Genomic DNA, 25,596 nt, shown 5'->3' with positions numbered 1-25,596 from the left:
CCTCTGACACAGTCAACTTAACAAACTCTTACACTTATGTTCTGTGTTCTCCAAGGAGAATGGGTATTCCATACATCAAATTTGAAAGGCTTTGCAAATATGCAAAGAAGAATGTTTGATAAGCCTTAGGAAAAGAAGTTAGACAATGAAGTGTTAGAGTCAAAGGTACTTTTTTTACTGATGGGAAGTGTTTCAAACTAGCTAAGATCTTTGAGAAACAGTATGTTTAACTGATACTTCTGTCTCTTGATGAACATTTCAACACTTGTGGGGCAGTGAGGGTGCTCTACTATATAAAGAACAATTAATGAAATTCTGTGCCTACGTGTTAGTCGTCTTTAATACATGCATACTATCACTTCACAATTTTCTGGTAGCAGAGGAATCACTGGAAACTGAATGACTTTGTGCTGGTACAGATTGTTTCCACCTGTTGCGCAACCTTAGCTAGCACATCATACAGCACACCGTAGCAATTATAGCAGTATGGAAGTATTATGAATGCAATGGTGATTTCAGTGTGGTACACAGCAAGAGATGAGGAGGTGGGATTTGTTAACCCCAGTCTCCCATAGCAGCCCACATACTCAGCAATGCTATTGTTACTCCATTCCAGATTGTCCAAATTTAGAGCCTGGCCCATTTCCCGTGTCTGACATTCAATGATCAAAGGTGATTTAGAATTACTGCTGGTAGAAAAAGCACTCAATGAAAATTACCGGTTTTCTTCAGATAACACTTACAGTTCTTTCTCTTATAAGGGCTGGTGAGCTCAAAATGCATTTAATAACAATGTAATGCCTTCCATACATTTGAAACAACAATCTGCAAAACACCTATTCTATAAAAGATTGCGAGTGTGTTGAAACTATTCTTTGTTTTTATTTGCAGCTGCTATTTTCTTAGCAACTGCAAATCATATTTCAGAAATGTTACTTGTTTTATCTTTGTTGCTCACTCTAACAAAGAAACATATCACCAACTTCACCTCAGATTTTAAGGGGAGTTGGAATGCCGGAAAATGGAAAAAATTCACATTTTCAGTTTTTAACCTTATAACTTAATTTGAAATTTTCTGCTTAAAATGGTGCAAAATTTGTTAAGAAATTCCAATTGGAAGTATTTTTATTTAATTTTTCAAAATTACATGTGCGCCCAGCAAAGTTACCCATCTTGTGATTTGTACACATTTAAATCTTCGCATTTCCGAAAACATTACATATAGAAGGCTGTGGATTTCACTCTTCAGTTGTAGAATCTTTGATCCTTCCATAGGTACCATTGTTTTTACGACTAGCTGTGTTTATTGTTCAGTTTTTGATCTGTGAGTGTTTGTTTTGAGCCTCGAGTTTAGTTTGTCGCTCATTTGGAGTTTGTTATCTGTCTTGTTTTGACTTTCAGTGGTGAGTGCGTAGTTTCTACGATGCCTAGGAGTGCATCATTATTTAAAAAGCGAAAGTTTCGCGGTAATAGATTTACAAATAACGTTTGTTCAAGTGATTCTGCTTCAGCACCTGTTGATGCTGGTGAAAGTTCTGACGTTTGTACAGCTGAGATGTGTGAAGGAGACACGCCCACCAGTGCATCAAAAAAGAAGTTATCAAACTGTGCAAGTGAAATTACAGATGAAGCTTCTAATGAACAATATGTTTTAGTCGACTTTCCTGTTTTTACTGAGTTTATGAAGAAATGTTTGTGTTGTAATCTTTGTGGAGGTTCTTTTGATATGAACATAACAAAATCTATAGGACTTTCCTGCAAAATTGCTATAGTTTGTGCCAGTTGTGAAAGTGAGACCTGTTTTTGGAGCTCTAAAACATGCAGTAGCAATTTGTTTGAGAGTAATATCAGGCTAATGTATGCAATGAGAGCAATTGGTAAAGGACATACTGCTGCTCAAACATTTTGTGCCATAATGAATCTTCCACCTCCACCTGCTAAAATTGACAATTACACTGAAGTGATAGGAGATGCTGTTCAGTCTGTAGCAGATTTATCAATGAAAGCTGCTGCCAGTGAAGCAAAATATATAAATGAAGGAAACCCAGATATCCCTGTTGCTTTTGATGGAACCTGGCAGAAAAGGGGTCACACATCCAAAAATGCTGTTGCTACTGTTACTAGTGTGGACAGCGGTAAAGTTTTGGACTATGAAGTGCTCACTAAACATTGTTACCATTGTGCATCTGGTAAGATAGAAGCAGCTCACATATGTAGCAAGAATTATGAAGGTACGAGTGGAGGCATGGAGGCTGCCGCTGCTGTGAAAATGTTTAGCAGATCAGAAAAAGAACGGGGAGTATTTTACACAAAATTCCTTGGAGATGGGGACTCCAAGGCATACAAAAGTGTTACAGAATCCATGCCATATGTCAATAAGACAATAACTAAACTAGAATGTGTCGGTCATGTTCAGAAACGAATGGGCACTCGTCTAAGGAAACTGAAACAGAATCTGAAGGACAAAATTTTGTCAGATGGTAAAACCATTAGAGGTCGCCTGTCAGATAAAATTATAAATGAATTACAACAATACTATGGTATGGCAATAAGAAATAATGCAAATAATTTGCAGGAAATGAGACAAGCTGTATGGGCCACATATTTACATCGATCATCAACTGATGATAATCCTCAACATTTTGCTTGTCCAGATGGTCCTCAGTCATGGTGCAATTATAGAAAATCTCAAGCTACTGGGGATCCTTATCACCATAAAAATTATATTCCATTGGCTGTTATGGAAGTAATTAAACCAATATATAGAGACTTGGGGCATCCTGATCTTCTGCGAAAATGTCTTCATGGTTGTACCCAGAATCAAAACGAGTCGTTCAACAACCTCATTTGGACTCGTGTACCTAAGAATGTATTTGTTGGGATAAAAACATTGAAATGGGGAGTCAGTGATGCTGTTATTTCATTCAATGATGGTCATATGGGTAGGCTAAAGGTCATGGCAAGGCTCGGCATTGCTCCTGGTATCAACACCATCAGAGGTCTTCAGCTTCTGGACAGCGTGCGAGTAAGGAAGGCTCAGTATGCAGCTGAATTTAATACAAAAAAAGCAAGGGCAGCAAGGAGAAGAAAGCTTCTAGGTGAAGAAGAAGAACTAGAAGATGACCCTGATTACTCTGCTGGACACTTTTGATAATAGAATAAAAGGTATTTGTGAATTTTCATAATAAATTACTTTAATCGCATTTTCTGGCATTTGACATTTTTAGTGTTACATGTACCTTTATCTCATAAACCACTCAACCAACAACATTCAAATTTTCAGAAATGCTGCAAAACAGTTCAAAGAGGCCACTGAACTAGAATCATGACAAGAACTGGCTTATTCTCTGAACTAGGGAAGTTTATGTTATACTTTTTCCAATAAAAAATGGCTTAATGGTAAAAAATTCATAAATACTATACCAACAAAAAGAAAACATTGGTTCTAGTTCAGTGGGCTCACAATATATGCTGAAAACCTCTGCCAGAATTTCAAAGTTCTGAAGATAATAGTTCCAAAGAAAAAGGTACACAAAGTTAGCAAATTTAACATTGGCGAGATAGGGCATTCCAACTCCCCTTAAGGAGAAAAAAGCATACTAGCAAGATAACAGGCCCAGTAATTAATTCCACATGAAAATTTGGTCTATAATCCTGAAAGCATACAGTTCTGAGTGTGAAGAACTGTACACTTCAGTGTGTAAGAGGTTTGTGTTCATAATGGCAGTGAACCAACATACAATAGTATGACACTTGCAGGAGCAGTATGGAATGACAGTCAAAATGCAATGTTTAAACATCAGAGAATGAGAACTCCTGAAAGTAATGACTGATAAGCATTATTATATGCAGCTCTTCGACTAACTACTGTAAAGACAAAGGAAGGTGTATGGGGCTTTCCTTGTGCTATTATTTATACCTTTCAGGATCATCAAGAGGGACTTTCAATTATTAAAAACACAGTAGAAGACACTGCAGTTTTTGTACTGCTGATGCCACCATGTGGAATAAGATACTATCGACTGCTCTATATATTCAGCTGCAGTGTTCAAGCATTCTGTCTGCAGGTTTAACAACTCAACATGACATCTGCGCGTCAATGTGAACTTTTCCAGCATTACAACACGCAATCTCTTCTCTACAGGCTGTGTGCAGCAATTCACAAATTCAGTGTAAATTAATGTGTATGTCATTAAAGTGGCAGCATACCACTATTTAACTATTAAAGCTGCTGTATGTTGTACTGTCCATCATGTCATCCAGTATCTGGAATCTCTTCCTTCCTCACTTCCTTTTCCCTTCTACATAACCTTCTAAAACTGTTTTTATCGGTCCGTCATTCTTTCTTAATATATGCCTAATCCAATTTCTTTTTCTTCTCTTTATTACATCTAGTAACTGTCTTTTCTCTCCCACTCTTCTCAGTACCTCTTCATTTTTTACTCTGTCCATCCAACTTATTCTTTCCATCCTCTGCCATGTCCAAATCTCAAAAGCCTCCAGCCTTTCTCTGTCTTTCTTCCTCACAGTCCACGTTTCAGCGCCATATAGGACACCACTCCAACCAGACATTTTAAGAGTCTCTTCCTGAGTGCTCTGTCCAGACCACAGCAGAAAATTCTCTTTTTCTTATAAAACACCTCTTTTGCCATTGCTACCCTTGTTTTAATTTCTGTGGTGCACTTCCAGTCGGTGTCTATCCTGCTTCCAAGATACTTAAAATGTTGCACCTGTTCTAGTATTTCTCCACTCAGCATAATTTGTATTTCCTTATTTCCTCCTAGTGCCAACACTTTTGTTTTATCTGTGTTAATTTTCATTCCATATTTTTTTCCGTTAGTTTCAATGGTGTCCACCAAATCTTGTAATTTTTCCCCTCAGCAAACCTCAAACACCCTACTACTTCCTCCAATTTCTACGCCTTTGTCATCTAATGAGGATTGGTCAATCATATTTTCCAAGTAGAGGTTGAAAAGAGTAGGTGATAGCATCCTTGTCTTACTCCTTTTCCTAGTCCGATCCAGTTTGTACTTTCTCCTCTCACTTTAATTGAAACTTTTTGATTAAGATATAATGAGTTTACAAGTCTTCTGGTTTTCCAGTCCACTCTCTTTTCCCTCATTATAGTCGCCAGCTTGTCCCAAACCACATTGTTAAATGCCTTTTCTAGATCGATCAAGCACATATCTAGGTCTCTTCCTTTTTCAATAAACCTTTCTCCCAAGATTCGTAGGAGGCCTATTGCATTTCTGGTGCCCGTATTCCGTCTAAAGCCAAACCGCTCCTCGCCAAGATTCTCCTCCATTACTTTTTCAAGTCTTTTATCAATTATTCTTAACATAACTTTGGCTGCATGTGAAATGAGGCTGATTGTCCTGTGCTTGCTGCATTTCCTGGTTTCTTCTTTTTTCGGTAATGGAATCATTACTGTTGTCAGAAAGTCCTCAGACCATTCACCACTGTCATATTTTATTACATAATCTCAGTATTTCTCTTATTCCATCTTGGTTCAAGCATTTTAATATTTCTCCCAGTATCATATCTGTACCTACTGCTTTGCTATTTTTCATTGCAGCTATGGCAGACTTTACTTCTTCCATTATGATGGTTGGTTCTTTCTCGTCATCACTTACGCTGTTGTGTGATTCAAGTTCCAGAGTTTCTGGTTTGCTATTTGTATCATATAGCTCTTTTAGATATTCTTCCCATCTCTGGAGGACACTGTCACGATCTTTGTACACTACCTCTTCGTTTTTACTCAAAATTTCCATAGTAGCACTTCCTGCTCTGTTTTGTTCCCATGTCATAGTCTTTACTCTGTAGTATAATAAGTCGTATCTTCCCTTCCTGTCCAGTTCTTCAATTTCATCACATTCCTCTTTTAGCCATTTTTTCCTAGCCTGCTCTGTTTCTCTTCGCAGTTCATTATTTAACATTCGGTATATCTTTCTTGCATCTTCAGTGCTCTTGTTCTTCAATTTTCTTCTCTCCTCCATCTTGGAAATCATTTCTTGTGTGACCCACGGTTTTTTTGACCTTTTCCCATTTACATATCCTATATTTTGCTGTCCTGCTTTAATGATTCCTTCTTTCAGCATATTCCAGTACTCGTTGGCATTACCAGGTGTTTACAAACTCCCGAGAAAGCATTTCTGTAATTTGTTCTTTGTTGGATCTTATCTTCTCTAGATCCCACTTCTTCACCATGGTCGCCTTCTTCAGTTTTTTCATTCTTATTTCTATTTCTGCCAGAAGTAAGTTGTGATCACTATTAATATCTGCACCTGGTAATGTGTGCACCTTCTTGATTCCATTCCTGTATCTTTCTTCTACCAGTATAAAATCGATTTGGTTTCTGTATTTATCCCCTGGTGATTTCCAAGTGTAGAGCCTCCTCTTGTGGTTCTTGAACCATGTGTTTGCCGCTATCAGCTGCCTTTCCCTGCAGAAGTCATTTAGCCATTCACCTCTATCATTTCTCTTTCCAAGACCATGACTGCCTGCTATGTTTCCCTCTTTCCCTTTTCCCACAATGGAGTTCTAGTCTCCCATTACTATTTTGCAGCATTTTTTATTTTTGTCCATTATTCTCTCTATTACATTGTACGTTGTTTCCTCTACAATTTGGTCATCATGTTCTGAAGTTGGTATATAAACCTGGACAATGAGTAAATCTTCTTGTGCTCCTTTCGGCCTTACACCAATAACCCGGTCATTTGCATAGTCTTCATATTCCACACATTTAGCCAACTCCTTTGTCATAATCATTCCTACTCCATTCATTCCTTTTACTTCTCCTCCTGAGGAGTACAACACATATTCATCTGACTGCAACTCTCCATGTCCATTCCACCTTACCTCAGTAACTTCTATGAGGTCCACATGATTCTTTTCCATCTCTCTTTTAAGGTTTTCTAGTTTTCCTGCCTGTAGCAGCGTTCTAACATTCCAGGTACCAATCCTCGTTTTGATTTTTTGCCTGCTTTCAAGTTGTCCCCCCACCCCGGAGATCCGAATGGTGGACTATTTTACCTCCGGACACTGTTTTAAGATGAGAGGAAGCCATGTTTGTACATAAAATGGAGACTGCATTATGCAGGGAAGATAATCTGCGGTGGTATTCTGTTGCCTTCCGCAGTTCTGGAGGCCGCCCCTAACATGGGAGACAGACGCCTTTTGCAGCTGCCTTCTCCAGGTCAGATGCTGCATGAGAAGTATAGGTTGGAAAATGAAAGACCCCTAGCCCTCAAAACCTAATAGCGTCAGGGTCAGAAAAGAACAAGAACTGGCCGAGGGTGGCCAGACAGGAAAGATAAAAGTGAGGAGCCTGGCATAAGTAAGTGGAAGCAATGCCAGGACTCAGCTCGGGGCCCCGTGGTCACCGGCCTCATAATCACTAGGTGTGACACCCTGAGGAGAGTCTTCCTATATTTTGAGGAAATGGAAACTAAGCTGGAAACTAGGCTTTCTATATTCCAGCTCAATTTCCATTTCCTCAAAATACATACATTAACAACAAAAGTGGTACAGCATATGTAATTTTATGAGCTAATTAATGTTCAATTTTTAATTTTTTTTTCAAATTAGTAGCATGGTGTTCCATGGATTTTACTACTGAAATATTTTACATAAAAAACATGTAATGCAATTACCATTGGACTTGGTGAGGAGCGAGCATAAGAACCAGAAGACATAGCACCTCCAGTGTTCATTGAAGGAAACAGTCCATGTCTCTCACTGCTTTCTGTTGTAGAAAATTGCGAAGATGGTACTGTAGTGACATCCTCTTCATTATGTGGTTGCGTAAGCCACTCTACAATTAGAGGGTTTGAAGTAAGGCCCTTTTCATATTTCTGCGCCATGATCTAAAAAGAGAATTTTGTTGTTGGATTTTAAAACACATAATGTGAAAAATCAAGGAAATAAAACATATGCATAATTATGAACATGAAATGGGGATCATTACAACCGAACACTACTATAGATTACCTGTCGTAAATATTGTGCTGATGAAGACAATGTGAAATAACATCTCTGGAAAAATACATTGTACTGACTTATCCACCAAAGATGCCAATTTTAGAAATGATGGCTTTACTCAATCATTAGTAAGGAATTTGCTATCATTAAACAGCATAATCCTCCTAATGAATATGTTTCTTGAAGTTTTCTCTGGGGATTGAATATTCCATTATCTTACAGGCATGCATCCAGGGTATTATTAATTCCTGTTCTGATATTTATGGTTCATAACCTTAAAGCCATTCTCACGGCTGCTTGTTAAGATTTTTAAATCACTTGACACGATACTGTGAAGTAAATGCACATGCATCAGAGAGAACATTGTTGGAAACAAAAGTGTCCATCTGGATACGATTAAAACAAAGGAAACACAGATGAACATTGCGATGGCTCTGTGCTTGCACTGTTTTGATCTTAGATGCATAAAGATTCATCTATGACTTGATGTTCTTGTTACCAATAGTGTTATCCCTGATGCATCCAAGTTTACTCCACAATACTGTGTAAAGTGATTTAAAAGCCTTGGAAGTGACTCACCATGAGAATGTCTGTAAGGCTGTCAGCTAAACTGTTGGAATAAGAAATAATAATATCCCAGTTACATGCCCAAAAGATGATGGAGCACTGCCTCATAATATTTGTATCAATTGTCTTTTAACAGTAACCTGCATCTTTTGAAGGAAAAGTGGGAGAGGTCTAGGCAAACTAACCAGCATATACATTCAATAAATTTGGGGTTCGGGAAACTTGATGATCACCTCTTTCCTTGGATATTACACAATACTATCCTTGGATATTTCACAATACTAGCTGATGAAATATTTTGCACAGAAGTATTCCTGCCTTTAAAAAGAAATTCTCCTCTTTATTTGTGTAAATCTGTGATGTCCCTCTGAAATTTCTGAAATGGTTCAAATGGCTCTGAGCACTATGGGACTTAGCTGCTGTGGTGATCAGGCCCCTACAACTTAGAACTACTTAAACCTAACTAACCTAAGGACATCACACACATCCATGCCCAATGCAAGATTCGAACCTGCGACCGTAGGGGTCGCGCGGTTCCAGACTGTAGCGCCTAGAACCGCTCGGCCACTCCGGCCGGCGAAATTTCTCAACAATCACAATTCCATGCAAGAGAAAATAAATCAGTCGACAGAAGAAGACACTCCACACAAAAACGGACATTCAATCTCGCCCACTTCAGTAACCAGGATTGGAATATTTTCCCGGTTTTGTCACTACCAGTGAGTGCTTGAACTCATTACCCAGAAAAACGTGGATTTTAGCTATGACGGAGAAAGATGTCCCTTCTTATTGATCCAATTCAAATACGTGTTGCCCTGTTGTGTACTTTCTCTCCACAGTGAGTCGAATTGTTCACAAACTACTATCTCAGACCAATCGAAAGAACTTGCAAACAAGTCGCTGAACATCCCTCGAGAGAATCCCAGTCAATCATGCCATACGAATTTACTTTGCTTTTGTCAGAACGTAGCTTTCAAATCATTCCAGCACATACAGGCAAAGTTAATTTAATTTAATGTAAGTGCACCTTTCAGCACTTATGGGAATATACTGATCATTAACAGAAACATTACCCATGGTTATCCTAAAATATTCCAGTGTAGGATACTATATTAACTAGAACTTCTTAAACTGACCACAGGTAGGCTAGGATAAACAACATATCACTTTTCGAAGTCAAGCCATCTCTGCAGTCTTTTCAATTCTGTGTATACTCACTAGTGCAACTCCTTAAATAACTGCTGCCTTCTAACTATTTTGACTGTTTCCACTCATGACTGTCAAGTGCACTAGACAATAACTAACAGTGAACAGCCAGCATTGTCTTCTCTAATATGTACAATGGGGCATCACTGCCCCAAACTACTATTTCATGAAGCTTCATAATGTGTTCATCATTTGTTATTTTACTTTTTCGTTTACATGGATTCATGTGTTCAAATCATCTTTGATCTGCACCAATTCCTATTTATTTCTTTAATTGACCACATCCACTTTATTCAGTGTGATGCTTGTTCTCGTCAATGACAAATGCCGTGAGATGAAATAAACAATTAGAATATCACAATCAAACACAGTAATCAACTATAAAGACAGATAAATGGGTTCTACTCACCAATTTTGAATAATCAGATCCTCTGTATTCCCGTCCTTTGTATTTGCACACCTACGACAATCACATTATCTTTCAACGCAACTGGTGTGCTATGCCTCCATTTTCATTGACTTCTTTGGTTGTTCTGTATCACAGAAGCTGTTCTGACTGTTGACAATACAGATCTCTTCAACAGTTCTGTCAACTCATTTACTTCAATTTCATTGCTTTCTTTTCTACATGAAACATGACATCACTTGGATTCTGCATTGACTCATCCTTTTAATCATTGTTTCTCATTTTATTTACCATTCACAAGTCTCAATGAAACAACTTTCGGTTTTCCAAAACAGCAAAATAAGAAATAATCACAACTGTTGCCCAATCCACTGCTGATGTATTTCACTAACGAAACAATGTAACAGTCAACAATACTGCAAAAATGAGCACACTTGTCACTGCTGCCTGTATCTTTCCAAGTAAGACAGTTAGAAAAAATGGTACAATGTCAACAATAATTTAGCATTTCCTCCTTTTTCCAAAATAAAAATAATAACAGCAATAATAAAAAAAGTTACATATAGAAAAAAAGTGACGGATAAGTCAACAGAGAACCCTGAAACCCATTTATCTATCCTTAATATCGACATTTTCATTTTGCAATATCATATGTTTCAATTACTACAATACTTACTGCAGCATCTTTACTCTCAAACTCAACAAGTGCTCGACCTTTCTTCTTTGGAGATAATATCAGTGCTACCACATTTCCATACTGCAATATAAAACAATACATAAAGTGAAGTTAAAATAGATTGTGCAAATGTTGTCTTCATTCATTTAAATAAATGTAATATTAAGATTTATACTGTCATTGTAATTACATTGTATAAGAATGATAGACACTAACATAATCTCACCTTTGACAACAATTTGTGTAACATGTCATATGAATATCCTCCATTATTCACATCAGACTTATTTACATTCCACCTAATCCGAAGACGATATTGATTATTTGCTTCTTGTTCTCTCCTGTTTGCTCTCTGCTCTCTTTCTTCTTCTATTATTTTCTGAACATATCTTATTTCTTCTTCCACTGCTTTTGATCCCTCTTTCCTTAACCTATCAATCTCAGCCTACAAACAAATAATTAACATTAAAGATTAGAGAAGTGATGTAATTCAGCTGCTGCATTACACTACCAACAGCGACAAACAAAAGATCAATTTCACAAGAACAGATATCATCAAGAACAATTTCCCCTCTCCAATTATGTGCACAATTACACTGGAGAGCCAAAGAAACTGGTACACCTGCCTAATATTGTTGCTGACTGCAGTGCTGTATTCTACCTGTTTACATATCTCTGTATTTGAATACACTTGCCTATACCAGTTTCTTTGGTGCTTTAGTGTAGAATGCAAACGTTAGCTTGAGAATTTTTTAAGTTACAACAAAGTTATCTATTAAGGCATGGAACATCATATAATTATATCATAAAGATTTCTCTTATGGTGAGGAAATAAGCTCTTTCAAATGCTGATAAAACCAAATACAGGTTCTGTACCAATATCTGATACAAGTGTGAAAAATGAAATGTTTTGGGCAGCACTGAGTAAAAATGTTCAATATTATCACAGTAAAAATTCTCCAATCCTACTCCGAAATGGCAATTACTCACATGACTGGTAGTGCTTAAGGTCTGATATTCCAATAGTTATGTGTGTAAACCCATAGCATGTGTTCCATTAACAACATGGTAATTCAGTGTCCCAAGACAGTGGGTGGAGGAACATCACTAAAGATGAACACATAATTAAGTTTTGTTGTCGAGCAAATAGTGTTTTATGCAGAGTTTGGCAATGAATACACTTAAATTACCAAATATTTGCACCTGAAATATCTAAATGTCACAGTGCTGGATTGAGAATGTGTCAATCCACACTGGTGAATGTACAGATATAAATTATATGAATATAATTTGAGGAAGTTCTTTGATGGTTCAATAGTACAGAGATCAGAGCCTCTTATATTCAACCCCGGGAGTAGAAAACATTTCATTAGGGGAGAGCCAGCCATGACAAAACTCTACCATCTGGGGAGCAAGATGTATGAGACAGGCGAAATACCCTCAGACTTCAAGAAGAGTATAATAATTCCAATCCCAAAGAAAGCAGGTGTTGACAGACGTGAAAATTACCGAACTATCAGTTTAATAAGTCACGGTTGCAAAATACTAACGCGAATTCTTTACAGACGAATGGAAAAACTGGTAGAAGCAGACATCGGGGAAGATCAGTTTGGATTCCGCAGAAATGTTGGAACACGTGAGGCTATACTGACCCTACGACTTATCTTAGAAAAAAGATTAAGGGAAGGCAAACCTGTTGTGTCTAGCTCCTACAGTCTAGACACAATGAGGTAGCTAGGTGCACGCTAAACTAACGCAGACGGGCTTGAAGTTCTGGAACATGAGACTTATTAATGAATAAGAAGAAAAGTACGTAGATATAGGTTACTTAACTTTTATTCTCTTGTTGGAATACATCTCTCTTGAATATTAGGAAGCTATAAGCACTGATACAAATGGCGCCTTGCTAGGTAGTAGCTATGGACTAAGCTGAAGGCTATTCAATCTGTCTCTCGGCAAATGAGAGGAAAGCTTCGTACGTCTGGTCGCAAGCTATGTCGTCCGTACAACTGGGCGAGGTCTAGTCCGTGTATTGTGACCTGCCATGTGGTGGCGCTAGGATTGCGATTACACAGTGGCGACACGCGGGTCCGACATGTACTACAGGACCGCGGCCGATTTAAGTTACCACCTAGCAAGTGTGGTGTCTAGCGGTGACACCACAAAACCTACGTTTCTAGCATTTGTAGACTTAGAGAAAGCTTTTAGCAATGTTGACTGGATTACTCTCTTTCAAATTCTGAAGGTGGCAAGGGGTAAAGTACAGGGAGCGAAAGGCTATTTACAATTTGTACAGAAAGCAGATGGCAGTCATACGAGTCGAGGGGTATGAAAGGGAAGCAGTGGTAGGGAAGGGAGTGAGACAGGGTTGTAGCCTATCCCCGATGTTATTCAATCTGTATATTGAGCAAGCAATAAAGGAAACAAAAGAAAAGTTCGGAGTAGGTATTAAAATCCATGGAGAAGAAATAAAAACTTTGAGGTTCACCGATGATATTGTAATTCTGTCAGAGACAGCAAAGGACTTGGAAGAGCAGTTGAACGTAATGGACAGTGTCTTGAAAGGAGGGTATAAGATGAACATCAACAAAAGCAAAACGAGGATAATGGAATGTAGTCGAATTAAGTAGGGTGATGCTGAGGGAATTAGATTAGGAAATGAGACACTTAAAGTAGTAAAGGAGTTTTGCTATTTGGGGAGCAAAATAACTGATGATGGTCGAAGTAGAGAGGATATAAAATGTAGACTGGCAATGGCGAGGAAAGCGTTTCTGAAGAAGAAAAATTTGTTAACATCGAGTATAGATTTAAATGTCAGGAAGTCGTTTCTGAAATTATTTGTATGGAATGTAGCCCATGTATGAAAGCAAAACATGGACAATAAATAGTTTAGAAAAGAAGAGAATAGAAGCTTTTGAAACATGGTGCTGCAGAAGAATTTTGAAGATTAGATGGGTACATCACGTAAGTAATAAGGAGGTACTGAACAGAATTGGGAAGAAGAGGAATTTGTGGCACAACTTGACTAGAAGAAGGGATCAGTTGGTAGTACATGTTCTGATGCATCAACAGATCACCAATTTCGTACTGGAGAGAAGTGTGGCGGGTCAAAATTTTAGAAGGAGACCAAGAGATGAATACACTAAGCAGATTCAAAATGATGAAGACAACAACAACAATATATTCAACTGTGATTCTTATATTTTATAGTTAACAATGCTTGTGCTTACAGAGGCCTGTTATGAGGATAAAATCCTACAGGGTGAAGCTAAAATGCAAATCACATGGCCAGAGTGTACCCCAGCCTTTAATTATTGATAACATCCCATTTTTTAGCTTGGAAAAAGAACTGTAGTGGACTGTGTAAGGTACAAGTATGGTTAATACATTGGACACATATTCAAGAGAACCTAAGTTCAAATCACTGTACAGTGTTCCTGGTTTAGGTTTCTGTAGTTGCTTTCCTTAACTGCATGAGGTGTTTGCATTGATGGTTCCTCTATAAAAAGACACAACCATAAAATAATGTGTGTCCAAGAAAGTAATATGGTATTCTTTCACACAAGAAATGTATTTTCTAGATTTATACCCATATCTAACATAATGCACCACACTTGAAGGCTGTTTGTATTTTATTTCACACTAAAAAATCTGGCAAATATTTCTTATGTCTGTAACATACCATATTCCAGATTTCCGACTAGAACTATTTTCTTTTGCATAAACTTCAGCAGTTCCTTTCCATAAATGATCTTTGCCTTGTTTTCTTCCTTCAGCACTGTTTAAGCTTTGAATAACTGTTGTCTGTTTATGTTGGGAAGCAACATTTTTCTATAGGCAAGAGGATGCCTCTCTGATTTAAGGTGTTACTTGAGATCCTCCTTTCCCATTTGACTACTAAAACATCTGCAGAAAAGTGCTTCTGGACCTGCAGGGTATACGCCTAGATGAGCATACTAATGAGTCCTTTTGTGTGTTTTCATTAAGGAGAAACTCAAACAAGACTACTACACCAAGTAGAACTGAACTGTGCACATTTCTTTGAACTAAGATGCCAGGTTGGACTATTATGCACTATGTTGCTTACTTGGTGCGTATCTTGTGGAAAGATTTCATCCACATGACAACTGATGTTGCAGCAGAGTATAAATTACAAGTACACAGATGGTGTTGCATCTGTGTATTCCCTATTTCGCAACTTTGTCTGAAGTAATTTTTCTAAATGTTGTACAATACTGGTTAATGAAAATTAGTTACTTTGTTCATACTTATATGGAGAAAACAATGCTATTAGGAAGTTGCTGTTAATGTGGTCTTCAGTCCAAAAACTGATTTGATGAATCACTAATCTATCTTGAGCTAGCCTTCCTTCTATAATTTTTAACCCCACCAACTTCACATAATTAACAAGCTGACTATTCACTGAAGTCCCAGGATGTGTCCTACCAATCAAACTCCTGATTTAGTCCATTTGTGGGTCTACAGCAACACATTTCAAAAACTTCTATTCTTTTCTTGTCCAAACTGTTTATTGCCCATGTTTCACTCCTGAACAAGGCTACATTCCAGACAAATACCTTCACAGAACGTTTTACTAACACTTAAATTTATGTTATATGCTAAGAATTTTTTTAATGATTTCCTTGTGATTGTCATTCTGTTTTTTCAGTCTCTCTACTACAGCCAACATCAGTTACTTTGCTGCTCAAATAGCAAAACCCATCCACTACTTTCAGTGTTGCATTTCCTAATCTACTTCTGTGAGCATCACCTGATTTAATTCAACAAGATTGCATTACATTATTCTACTTTTGCTGGTGGTTATCTTATAATCTCTTTTCAAGACACTATCCATTCCATTCAACTGTTACTCCAAGTCATTTATAATGTCTGGCAGAATTACAATGATATCGGAAAACTGCAAAGTTTTTGTTTGTTCTCCCTGAAATTTAATTCCCGTTCCTAATTTATCTTTGGTTTCGTCAATGCTTCATCAATTTACAAATTGAATAACATTGACTATAGGCTACGACCCTGTTTGACTCCCTTCTCAACTACTGCTTGCCCTTCATGCCTCTCTAACTGCAGTCTGGTTTCTGTACACGTTGTAAAAAAATAGTTTTGTCCTTCTCCAACCTACCTTCTAAGCTGTATCGTCAGCAGTGCCACACTTTTCTAAATTTCTCCAAAACTCATACTGATCTTCCCTGAGATTGGCTTCTAGCAGTCTTTCCATTCGTCTGTAAATGACTTGTGACAGTATTTTGCAACTATGACTTATTGAACTGATGGTTCAGTATATTCGCACCTATCAGCAACTATCTTCTTTGACATTGGTATTATAACATTCTTCTTAAAGTCTGAGTGTGTTTCACCTGGCTTCTGTAGCCATTTCTGTATAGCCATTTTCCATTTACTGGCAATTTCATTTTTTTGTCATCTGTATTCCCTTTTGCCTAATTTGTTTAATTTTTTTTGTATTTTGTCCTTTAATCAATTAAATTCAGTTATTCCTGTGTTACCCTAGGATTTCAAGTAGAACTTTTTACCTATTTGATCCTCTGCTGTTTTCACTATTTCATCTCTTAAAGCTACCCACTCATTATCTATATTATTCTTTTCCCCTTGTTTCAGTCAAAACTTTGCTTAATGCTTCATCTGAAACTCTCAACAACCACTGGTTGCTTCACTTTATCCAGGTTTCATCCTCTTAATTTTATATCTTTTTACAACTTCTTCGGTTTAACTTTGCAGTTCATAACCATTACATTATGGCAAAAGTCTACATTGGGCTATGGAAATGTGGTTTAGAAATCTTTATCTTACCATTATATAACCAATCTGAAAACTACCACATCTTTGACATGTTCATAACTTTCTTATACAATTCTTACCAAGTGTTAGTGACGATTACATTATGCTCTGTGCAAAATTATATCAGGTGGCTTCCCCTTCCATCCCTTTTCTCCGGCCCGAGTCCTTCTACTAGTTTTCCTTCTTTTCCTTCCCCTACTAGAGAATTCCTGTCAGGCATCACAATAAAATGTTCATCTCCCTGAACTATCTGCATGATTTCTTTCATCTCCTTATACAGTCTTTCATCTCGTTGTCATCTGTGGAGCTAGTTGGCAAATAAACTTGTACTGCTTTGATGGGTGTTGGTTTCTTGTCTATGATAATGCATTCACTGTGCTGTTAATAGCATCTTACCAACATTCCTTATTTTCTTATTTATTATTAGAAGTACTACTGTATTACCTGTATTTGCTTTTGTACTCCTAACCAGCACTCATATAACCAGAAGTCTTACTCATACAGCTACTGCATCCTTCTAATTCCCACAACATCTAACTTCAACATATTCACCTCCCTTTCAAAATTCTCTAACCTATCTACCTGATTAATGTACCTAACATTATATGACCCTACCCACAGAATGTCGGTCTTGTTTTTCCTGATGAAGACATCCTTCCGAGTTGTGCCCACCCAGAGATCTGAATGGTAGGCTAAAACCTCTCAAAATTTTTAGCCAAGAGGATAGCCTCATAATTAAGCCACAGAGTAGAGCCAAACCAGTTAATCATTCAGACTGAAGAGGCTGCTGCCCCTCATCAGGAATAACAAATTTGTTTGGCCTATCCCAGTTGTGGTTGTGCCTATGGCATGGCTATCTGTACAGCTAAGGCACACAAGGCACCCCATTTTGGTGAGGTCCACGGTTCCTGCAGAGGCTTGAAATATCTGTGATAAAATAGTTTCTCTGGAATTAACTACAAAACAACATTTATTTTGTAGTCCCATTTTGAGCTGTAATTCACATATACATTCATATTTACCACAAATGTAATATTTTTAAGTAACTACTAATTTTGTATACTGAAAAGAACCCATATGTTACCTGGCTTTATATATACTGACCACACATGAAGAGTCCAACTGTTGAAATATATCACAGAAGTAAGACTATTAATAACAAGAACTGAATAAAACATTCATTATAAATGAATTGTACAGTATGATTATAAATGGACTGCACAGTATGATTAGCTTGAACCAGTCCTTATCTGTAATCACTCAAAACTCTGGTTTCATTTCCATGCATGACAACACTGAACAAAGTTCTGATAATTGCCATTAATAAACTGAATAAATATTATGTACTAGTTTTTCAAAAATTAATTAAGTTTGGAGTATTTTGGCACTGGTGCCTACAGCAAGGGATCACTTTTACATAAAAAAGAAGAAACAAACATCATAGCTATCCCATATTCTACAGAACAGCTTTGTGCATTAGTTCTAATACAGTGATATAATGGAAATTACCATATACTCTGTAACTTACTTCATTACTCTAAATGCTACATGTGTTTATTACATCACCTCTAGTACGACTTAATTTGAAGCACACACAGAGTATAAGCTGGACACTTTCTGAGTCCACATCACAAATACTCCTAAAAATGACGATAAGTTGATCTGGCTAATATTTGGTTTCCATTATGTGTAAATGAAGGAAGCTGACTCTTGATCTATTACTGACAAGGAATTTATCCAACAAAAAGAAACTGTAAAAGTGGACCCTGTTACCAAATATGGAAATTAGAATAAGCTGCTTTTCACATTGGAAAAAAATACTATTTTTATGTTTACATTCAAACAGCAGTATTCATTGCTTCATAACTTAATGGCTATCAATTTCAAAGCCTCAAGGCTCCATTTGTGGACTTGATCATCTGAAATGAGGACAATGCTTATTCACACAACAAGAGGTATGAAAATAGTTGATACTGAGTTGAGGTTATACTGTATCTATTGATGGATGGATGAGCAGTTTCTACATGTTCAGATGTTAATTTTGCAGAGGTAATGTACATAAATCTTACACTTTATCCCTGAATATGGATCCCTGTCGTTTCAAAATCCATAGCAATAAATACTGCTGCTGGATTTGAAAATAAAATAAAAAAAGTAGTACTTAGTTTGAACGGCAAAAATACTGCCATGGTCACATTGCTGCCTTCCCCTCCCTCTCCCTCCAACACCATTGAAGCTACAAAATTATGAAAAAGTTGTGTAGGACAGATAGTGGAGGAAAGAAAAATAACTGAGCTTCTAGGAAAAGGTTCTTTCTTCCAAAGGAAGAAAATAGGTGTGGAGGGTTGGGGGCACAGGGCTTTGGAAACGCTTTACAAAGTAGTAGTATATTTTGTAACAGCAAAGGAAATTGATATATTTGGGAATTAGAGATTTTTGAATTCAGGAACTGATTATTCCATTGGCCTGTTGCCACTCTCAACCTCCACCCAAGTTCTTGAGAAAAAAAAAAAAAGAAAAAGAAAACCACCACACACAATTAGTTCTTACCATTTCATCTTTTCTTCATATTTGTATCAACATTTGTCTAATTCCTCCAGCTTTATCTAACACATTTTCATTTCGATATTTCAAATGCTGAAAATTATTTCTTATGAAACAAGACCAGTAACTTATGTAATTACTAAAATGTAACCAAATACAAAAATAGTACAGGTAATAAAAACTGCTTCATAACTTACTCATCTCTCCATGACTGAAAAAGATGAAATATGTATTTCAGGATGCCATGGCAGTTGATGCCACTGTTTACCTGAAGCTTTTCTTCATCTGTTCTTGTGTCAATTAAAAACTCAGACTTCTTTGCTGCTGCTTCTTGTGCTGCCCTCTCTCTTGCTTCTAGTTCCTCTTTAAATTTCTTTCTTCTAGAGTCTAGCTGTTGTGTTCTAAGTTTCGCAGCTTGCTTTGCCTTTAATACTTTATCATATGCAGCCTGAAATTATGATAAAAATACGCAAAATAAATGCTAGCACATTTTTCAAAATCCCTATTATATCTGTTAGTGTTGGACTAAAATACCATGTTTGCTATTAATGTTACATGTTTCGATTAAGACAGTACAGGTAATGTTGGTTTAGTTTTTTGAATTTAAGAAATATTTAACAATAACTGACAGTTTTTCTCTGTTAGGCTGCAGCATCTAGTAATGATGACTAACTGTTCATATATCTCCCCAAAGAGTGTATTAGTGAAACAAATAGGAGACACAAAGTGATTGAATCCATTTGCTACAATAAATGAAACTGGTCAGGATAAGAGATGAGTTCACATTAGTTTTTTGGCAATTTTCCATATATGTATGGAGTGTAGTTTACCATACTTGTCACAAAAATCCAACACATAGCATAACATGTCAAATCAGAAACAGGTATGCATTCTGTATCAAGATGGACTTAGAGAGAATACAGAATATGTTGCGCTGGAAATAATGCTGACGTAGCACCATGAACTGGCACAGAAATATATATTTTCTGATAAAAACAAATATGATGTTTTGGAAACAAGCAGCTCTGATAATGACTCTCCAAATAATCGTGAGCTTGTAAAAATCAATGAGGTGAAAATGAATGGTGTCTATGCAACTAAAGTCAATAATGAACACAAGGAAAATGATTAATGTAATATTACTACAGGACAATCATGGCAGAAATCTATCCAGCACGTTCTGAGAGAAAAATCACGACATAGCAATGACTAGTGTAGTGAAACCTGGAGCAGGATGTAAAAATATTCTAGACACTAACTCACAGATGAAACTAACACAGGAAAATGACATGCAGAAATACAGTAGCTGCCACGCTGCCTCAAAGATACGATCTAATTTATAGTTCATGTGTAAACAAAGAAATTCGGAAAACAAACTTTAAAGCAAGGAAACTGTGTTCAAAATACTGGATATAAGCAGGTTGCATCGAAATCGGCACATGAAGCATAGAATGCATTTAAACTATGATAGCAAAAGGTTGTTTGTGATCGTGTCATGAAATAATCGATAAAGACTTTTAAGGAAGAAAACAATCTATCAGCTTCCTGTATATCCCACTGACAACAGTGAGAAAAGTAAAATGAACAAGAAAGAAGAATGAAAAGACAACACAACTACTGATCCTAATTTACACTAAAGGTATGTGTTGCTGTAGATATGGTCCCAACTACCAAGCCATGAATATACCAGATCTAAAAATTTGTCACCATAATGTGCAATACCTGCATAATAAGACCAATGAAATTAATATGCTGTTATCTGATGAACTAAAAGATATCTCACTGTTATGCATATCTGAACACTGGCTTAACCCAGAATTAATTCAGAATACGAAAATAAATAAATTCATTTTGTCTTCCTACTACTGCAGGAAAAACAGCAAGCAGTGTGGGGTGGCAATTTACATAAAGAAAACTACAGATTTTACTAATCTATCTGACTTAAGTAGAACAAATGTCGAAAAGAGTTATGAAATTGCAACTATAAAAATTATTCAGTTCAAACTGCTTATTGCTGTACTTTGCTGATCACCATCTGGAAAATTTGAACTTTTCTTAATCAAAATGGAGTCTTTGTTAAACACAGTAAATAAAATAGATTGTGAGTTGAAAAACAGTAGCGGCTTCAACATTGATTTCCTCACAAATAGTAGAAACAAAGAGGCTCTTTCGAACCCTGCAACATCCTGTAATTTAATGACTGAAGTAAAGGCTGCTACTTGAGTAGCAGAAACTTGTGTAACAGCTTTAGATCAATTTCTAATCACAAAAAGTTTATACAAATTAATGATATGGTTATAATAGAGGGAAACATTCCACGTAGGAAAAATATATCTAAAAACAAAGATGATGTGACTTACCAAATGAAAGTGCTGGCAGGTCGACAGACACACAAACATACACAAACATACACACAGAATTCAAGCTCTCGCAACAAACTGTTGCCTCATCAGGAAAGAGGGAAGGAGAGGGAAAGACGAAAGGATGTGGGTTTTAAGGGAGAGGGTAAGGAGTCATTCCAATCCCGGGAGCGGAAAGACTTACCTTAGGTAGAAAAAAGGATGGGTATACACTCGCACACACACACACACACACACATATCCATCCACACATATACAGACACAAGCAGACATATTTAAAGACAAAGAGTTTGGGCAGAGATGTCAGTCGAGGCAGAAGTGCAGAGGCAAAGATGTTGAATGACAGGTGAGGTATGAGTGGCGGCAACTTGAAATTAGCGGAGATTGAGGCCTGGTGGATAACGGGAAGAGAGGATATATTGAAGAGCAAATTCCCATCTCCGGAGTTCGGATAGGTTGGTGTTAGTGGGAAGTATCCAGATAACCCGGACGGTGTAACACTGTGCCAAGATGTGCTGGCCGTGCACCAAGGCATGTTTAGCCACAGGGTGATCCTCATTACCAACAAACACTGTCTGCCTGTGTCCATTCATGCGAATGGACAGTTTGTTGCTGGTCATTCGCACATAGAATGCGTCACAGTGTAGGCAGGTCAGTTGGTAGATCACGTGGGTGCTTTCACACGTGGCTCTGCCTTTGATCGTGTACATCTTCCGGGTTACAGGACTGGAGTAGGTGGTGGTGGGAGGGTGCATGGGACAGGTTTTACACCGGGGGCGGTTACAAGGGTAGGAGCCAGAGGGTAGGGAAGGTGGTTTGGGGATTTCATAGGGATGAACTAAGAGGTTACGAAGGTTAGGTGGACGGCGGAAAGACACTCTTGGTGGAGTGGGGAGGATTTCATGAAGGATGGATCTCATTTCAGGGCAGGATTTGAGGAAGTCGTATCCCTGCTGGAGAACCACATTCAGAATCTGATCCAGTCCCGGAAAGTATCCTGTCACAAGTGGGGCACACTTTTGTGGTTCTTCTGTGGGAGGTTCTGGGTTTGAGAGGATGAGGAAGTGGCTCTGGTTATTTGCTTCTGTACCAGGTCGGGAGGGTAGTTGCGGGATGCGAAAGCTGTTGTCAGGTTGTTGGTGTAATGGTTCAGGGATTCCGGACTGGAGCAGATTCGTTTGCCACGAAGACCTAGACTGTAGGGAAGGGACCGTTTGATGTGGAATGGGTGGCAGCTGTCGTAATGGAGGTACTGTTGCTTGTTGGTGGGTTTGATGTGGACGGACGTGTGAAGCTGGCCATTGGACAGGTGGAGGTCAACATCAAGGAAAGTGGCATGGGATTTGGAGTAGGACCAGGTGAATCTGATGGAACCAAAGGAGTTGAGGTTGGAGAGGAAATTCTGGAGTTGTTCTTCACTGTGAGTCCAGATCATGAAGATGTCATCAATAAATCTGTACCAAACTTAGGGTTGGCAGGCCTGGGTAACCAAGAAGGCTTCCTCTAAGCGACCCATGAATAGGTTGGCGTACGAAGGGGCCATCCTGGTACCCATGGCTGTTCCCTTTAATTGTTGGTATGTCTGGTCTTCAAAAGTGAAGAAGTTGTGGGTCAGGATGAAGCTGGCTAAGGTAATGAGGAAAGAGGTTTTAGGTAGGGTGGCAGGTGATCGGCGTGAAAGGAAGTGCTCCATCGCAGCGAGGCCCTGGACGTGCGGGATATTTGTGTATAAGGAAGTGGCATAAAAGGTTACAAGGATGGTTTCTGGGGGTAACGGATTGGGTAAGGATTGGAGGCGTTCGAGAAAGTGGTTGGTGTCTTTGATGAAGGATGGGAGACTGCATGTAATGGGTTGAAGGTGTTGATCTACGTAGGCAGAGATACGTTCTGTGGGGGCTTGGTAACCAGCTACAATGGGGCGGCCGGGATGATTGGGTTTGTGAATTTTAGGAAGAAGGTAGAAGGTAGGGGCGCGGGGTGTCGGTGGGGTCAGGAGGTTGATGGAGTCAGGTGAAAGGTTTTGTAGGGGGCCTAAGGTTCTGAGGATTCCTTGAAGCTCCGCCTGGACATCAGGAATGGGATTATCTTGGCAAACTTTGTATGTTGTGTTGTCTGAAAGCTGACGCAGTCCCTCAGCCACATACTCCCGACGATCAAGTACCACGGTCGTGGAACTCTTGTCCGCCGGAAGAATGACGATGGACCGGTCAGCCTTCAGATCACGGATAGCCTGGGCTTCAGCAGTGGTGATGTTGGGAGTAGGATTAAGGTTTCTTAAGAAGGATTGAGAGGCAAGGCTGGAAGTCAGAAATTCCTGGAAGGTTTGGAGAGGGTGATTTTGAGGAAGAGGAGGTGGGTCCCGCTGTGACGGAGGACGGAACTGTTCCAGGCAGGGTTCAATTTGGATAGTGTCTTGGGGAGTTGGATCATTAGGGGTAGGATTAGGATCCCTGCCTTCTACCTTCTTCCTAAAATTCACAAACCCAATCATCCCGGCCGCCCCATTGTAGCTGGTTACCAAGCCCCCACAGAACGTATCTCTGCCTACATAGATCAACACCTTCAACCCATTACTTGCAGTCTCCCATCCTTCATCAAAGACACCAACCACTTTCTCGAACGCCTCCAATCCTTACCCAATCCGTTACCACCAGAAACCATCCTTGTAACCATTGATGCCACTTCGTTATACACAAATATCCCGCATGTCCAGGGCCTCGCTGCGATGGAGCACTTCCTTTCACGCCGATCACCTGCCACCCTACCTAAAACCTCTTTCCTCATTACCTTAGCCAGCTTCATCCTGACCCACAACTTCTTCACTTTTGAAGACCAGACATACCAACAATTAAAGGGAACAGCCATGGATACCAGGATAGCCCCTTCGTACGCCAACCTATTCATGGGTCGCTTAGAGAAAGCCTTCTTGGTTACCCAGGCCTGCCAACCCTAAGTTTGGTACAGATTTATTGATGACATCTTCATGATCTGGACTCACAGTGAAGAACAACTCCAGAATTTCCTCTCCAACCTCAACTCCTTTGGTACCATCAGATTCACCTGGTCCTACTCCAAATCCCATGCCACTTTCCTTGATGTTGACCTCCACCTGTCCAATGGCCAGCTTCACACGTCCGTCCACATCAAACCCACCAACAAGCAACAGTACCTCCATTACGACAGCTGCCACCCATTCCACATCAAACGGTCCCTTCCCTACAGTCTAGGTCTTCGTGGCAAACGAATCTGCTCCAGTCCGGAATCCCTGAACCATTACACCAACAACCTGACAACAGCTTTCGCATCCCGCAACTACCCTCCCGACCTGGTACAGAAGCAAATAACCAGAGCCACTTCCTCATCCTCTCAAACCCAGAACCTCCCACAGAAGAACCACAAAAGTGCCCCACTTGTGACAGGATACTTTCCGGGACTGGATCAGATTCTGAATGTGGTTCTCCAGCAGGGATACGACTTCCTCAAATCCTGCCCTGAAATGAGATCCATCCTTCATGAAATCCTCCCCACTCCACCAAGAGTGTCTTTCCGCCGTCCACCTAACCTTCGTAACCTCTTAGTTCATCCCTATGAAATCCCCAAACCACCTTCCCTACCCTCTGGCTCCTACCCTTGTAACCTCCCCCGGTGTAAAACCTGTCCCATGCACCCTCCCACCACCACCTACTCCAGTCCTGTAACCCGGAAGGTGTACACGATCAAAGGCAGAGCCACGTGTGAAAGCACCCACGTGATCTACCAACTGACCTGCCTACACTGTGACGCATTGTATGTGCGAATGACCAGCAACAAACTGTCCATTCGCATGAATGGACACAGGCAGACAGTGTTTGTTGGTAATGAGGATCACCCTGTGGCTAAACATGCCTTGGTGCACGGCCAGCACATCTTGGCACAGTGTTACACCGTCCGGGTTATCTGGATACTTCCCACTAACACCAACCTATCCGAACTCCGGAGATGGGAATTTGCTCTTCAATATATCCTCTCTTCCCGTTATCCACCAGGCCTCAATCTCCGCTAAT

At 38.9% G+C, this 25,596-nt stretch overlaps 1 protein-coding gene across 1 annotated transcript in view; it reads right to left on the bottom strand.

The window, feature by feature from the left end:
- LOC126260196 (dnaJ homolog subfamily C member 17) overlaps positions 1 to 25,596 on the bottom strand; it is a 53,754-nt gene that overhangs the window by 14,642 nt on the left and 13,516 nt on the right. The window contains exons 3-6 of the mRNA XM_049957476.1: positions 19,462 to 19,641; positions 11,062 to 11,280; positions 10,836 to 10,916; positions 7,653 to 7,865 (exon numbers count right to left, since the gene is read on the bottom strand). Of these exons, the coding sequence (XP_049813433.1) occupies positions 7,653 to 7,865; positions 10,836 to 10,916; positions 11,062 to 11,280; positions 19,462 to 19,641 (693 nt within the window). The remainder of the gene's footprint in view (positions 1 to 7,652; positions 7,866 to 10,835; positions 10,917 to 11,061; positions 11,281 to 19,461; positions 19,642 to 25,596) is intronic.

The sequence above is a fragment of the Schistocerca nitens genome, chromosome 5 (genome assembly GCF_023898315.1).
Source record: "Schistocerca nitens isolate TAMUIC-IGC-003100 chromosome 5, iqSchNite1.1, whole genome shotgun sequence".
In the NCBI taxonomy this organism is placed as follows: Eukaryota; Metazoa; Arthropoda; class Insecta; order Orthoptera; family Acrididae; genus Schistocerca; species Schistocerca nitens.
This window is presented reverse-complemented; position numbering and strand designations above follow the sequence as displayed.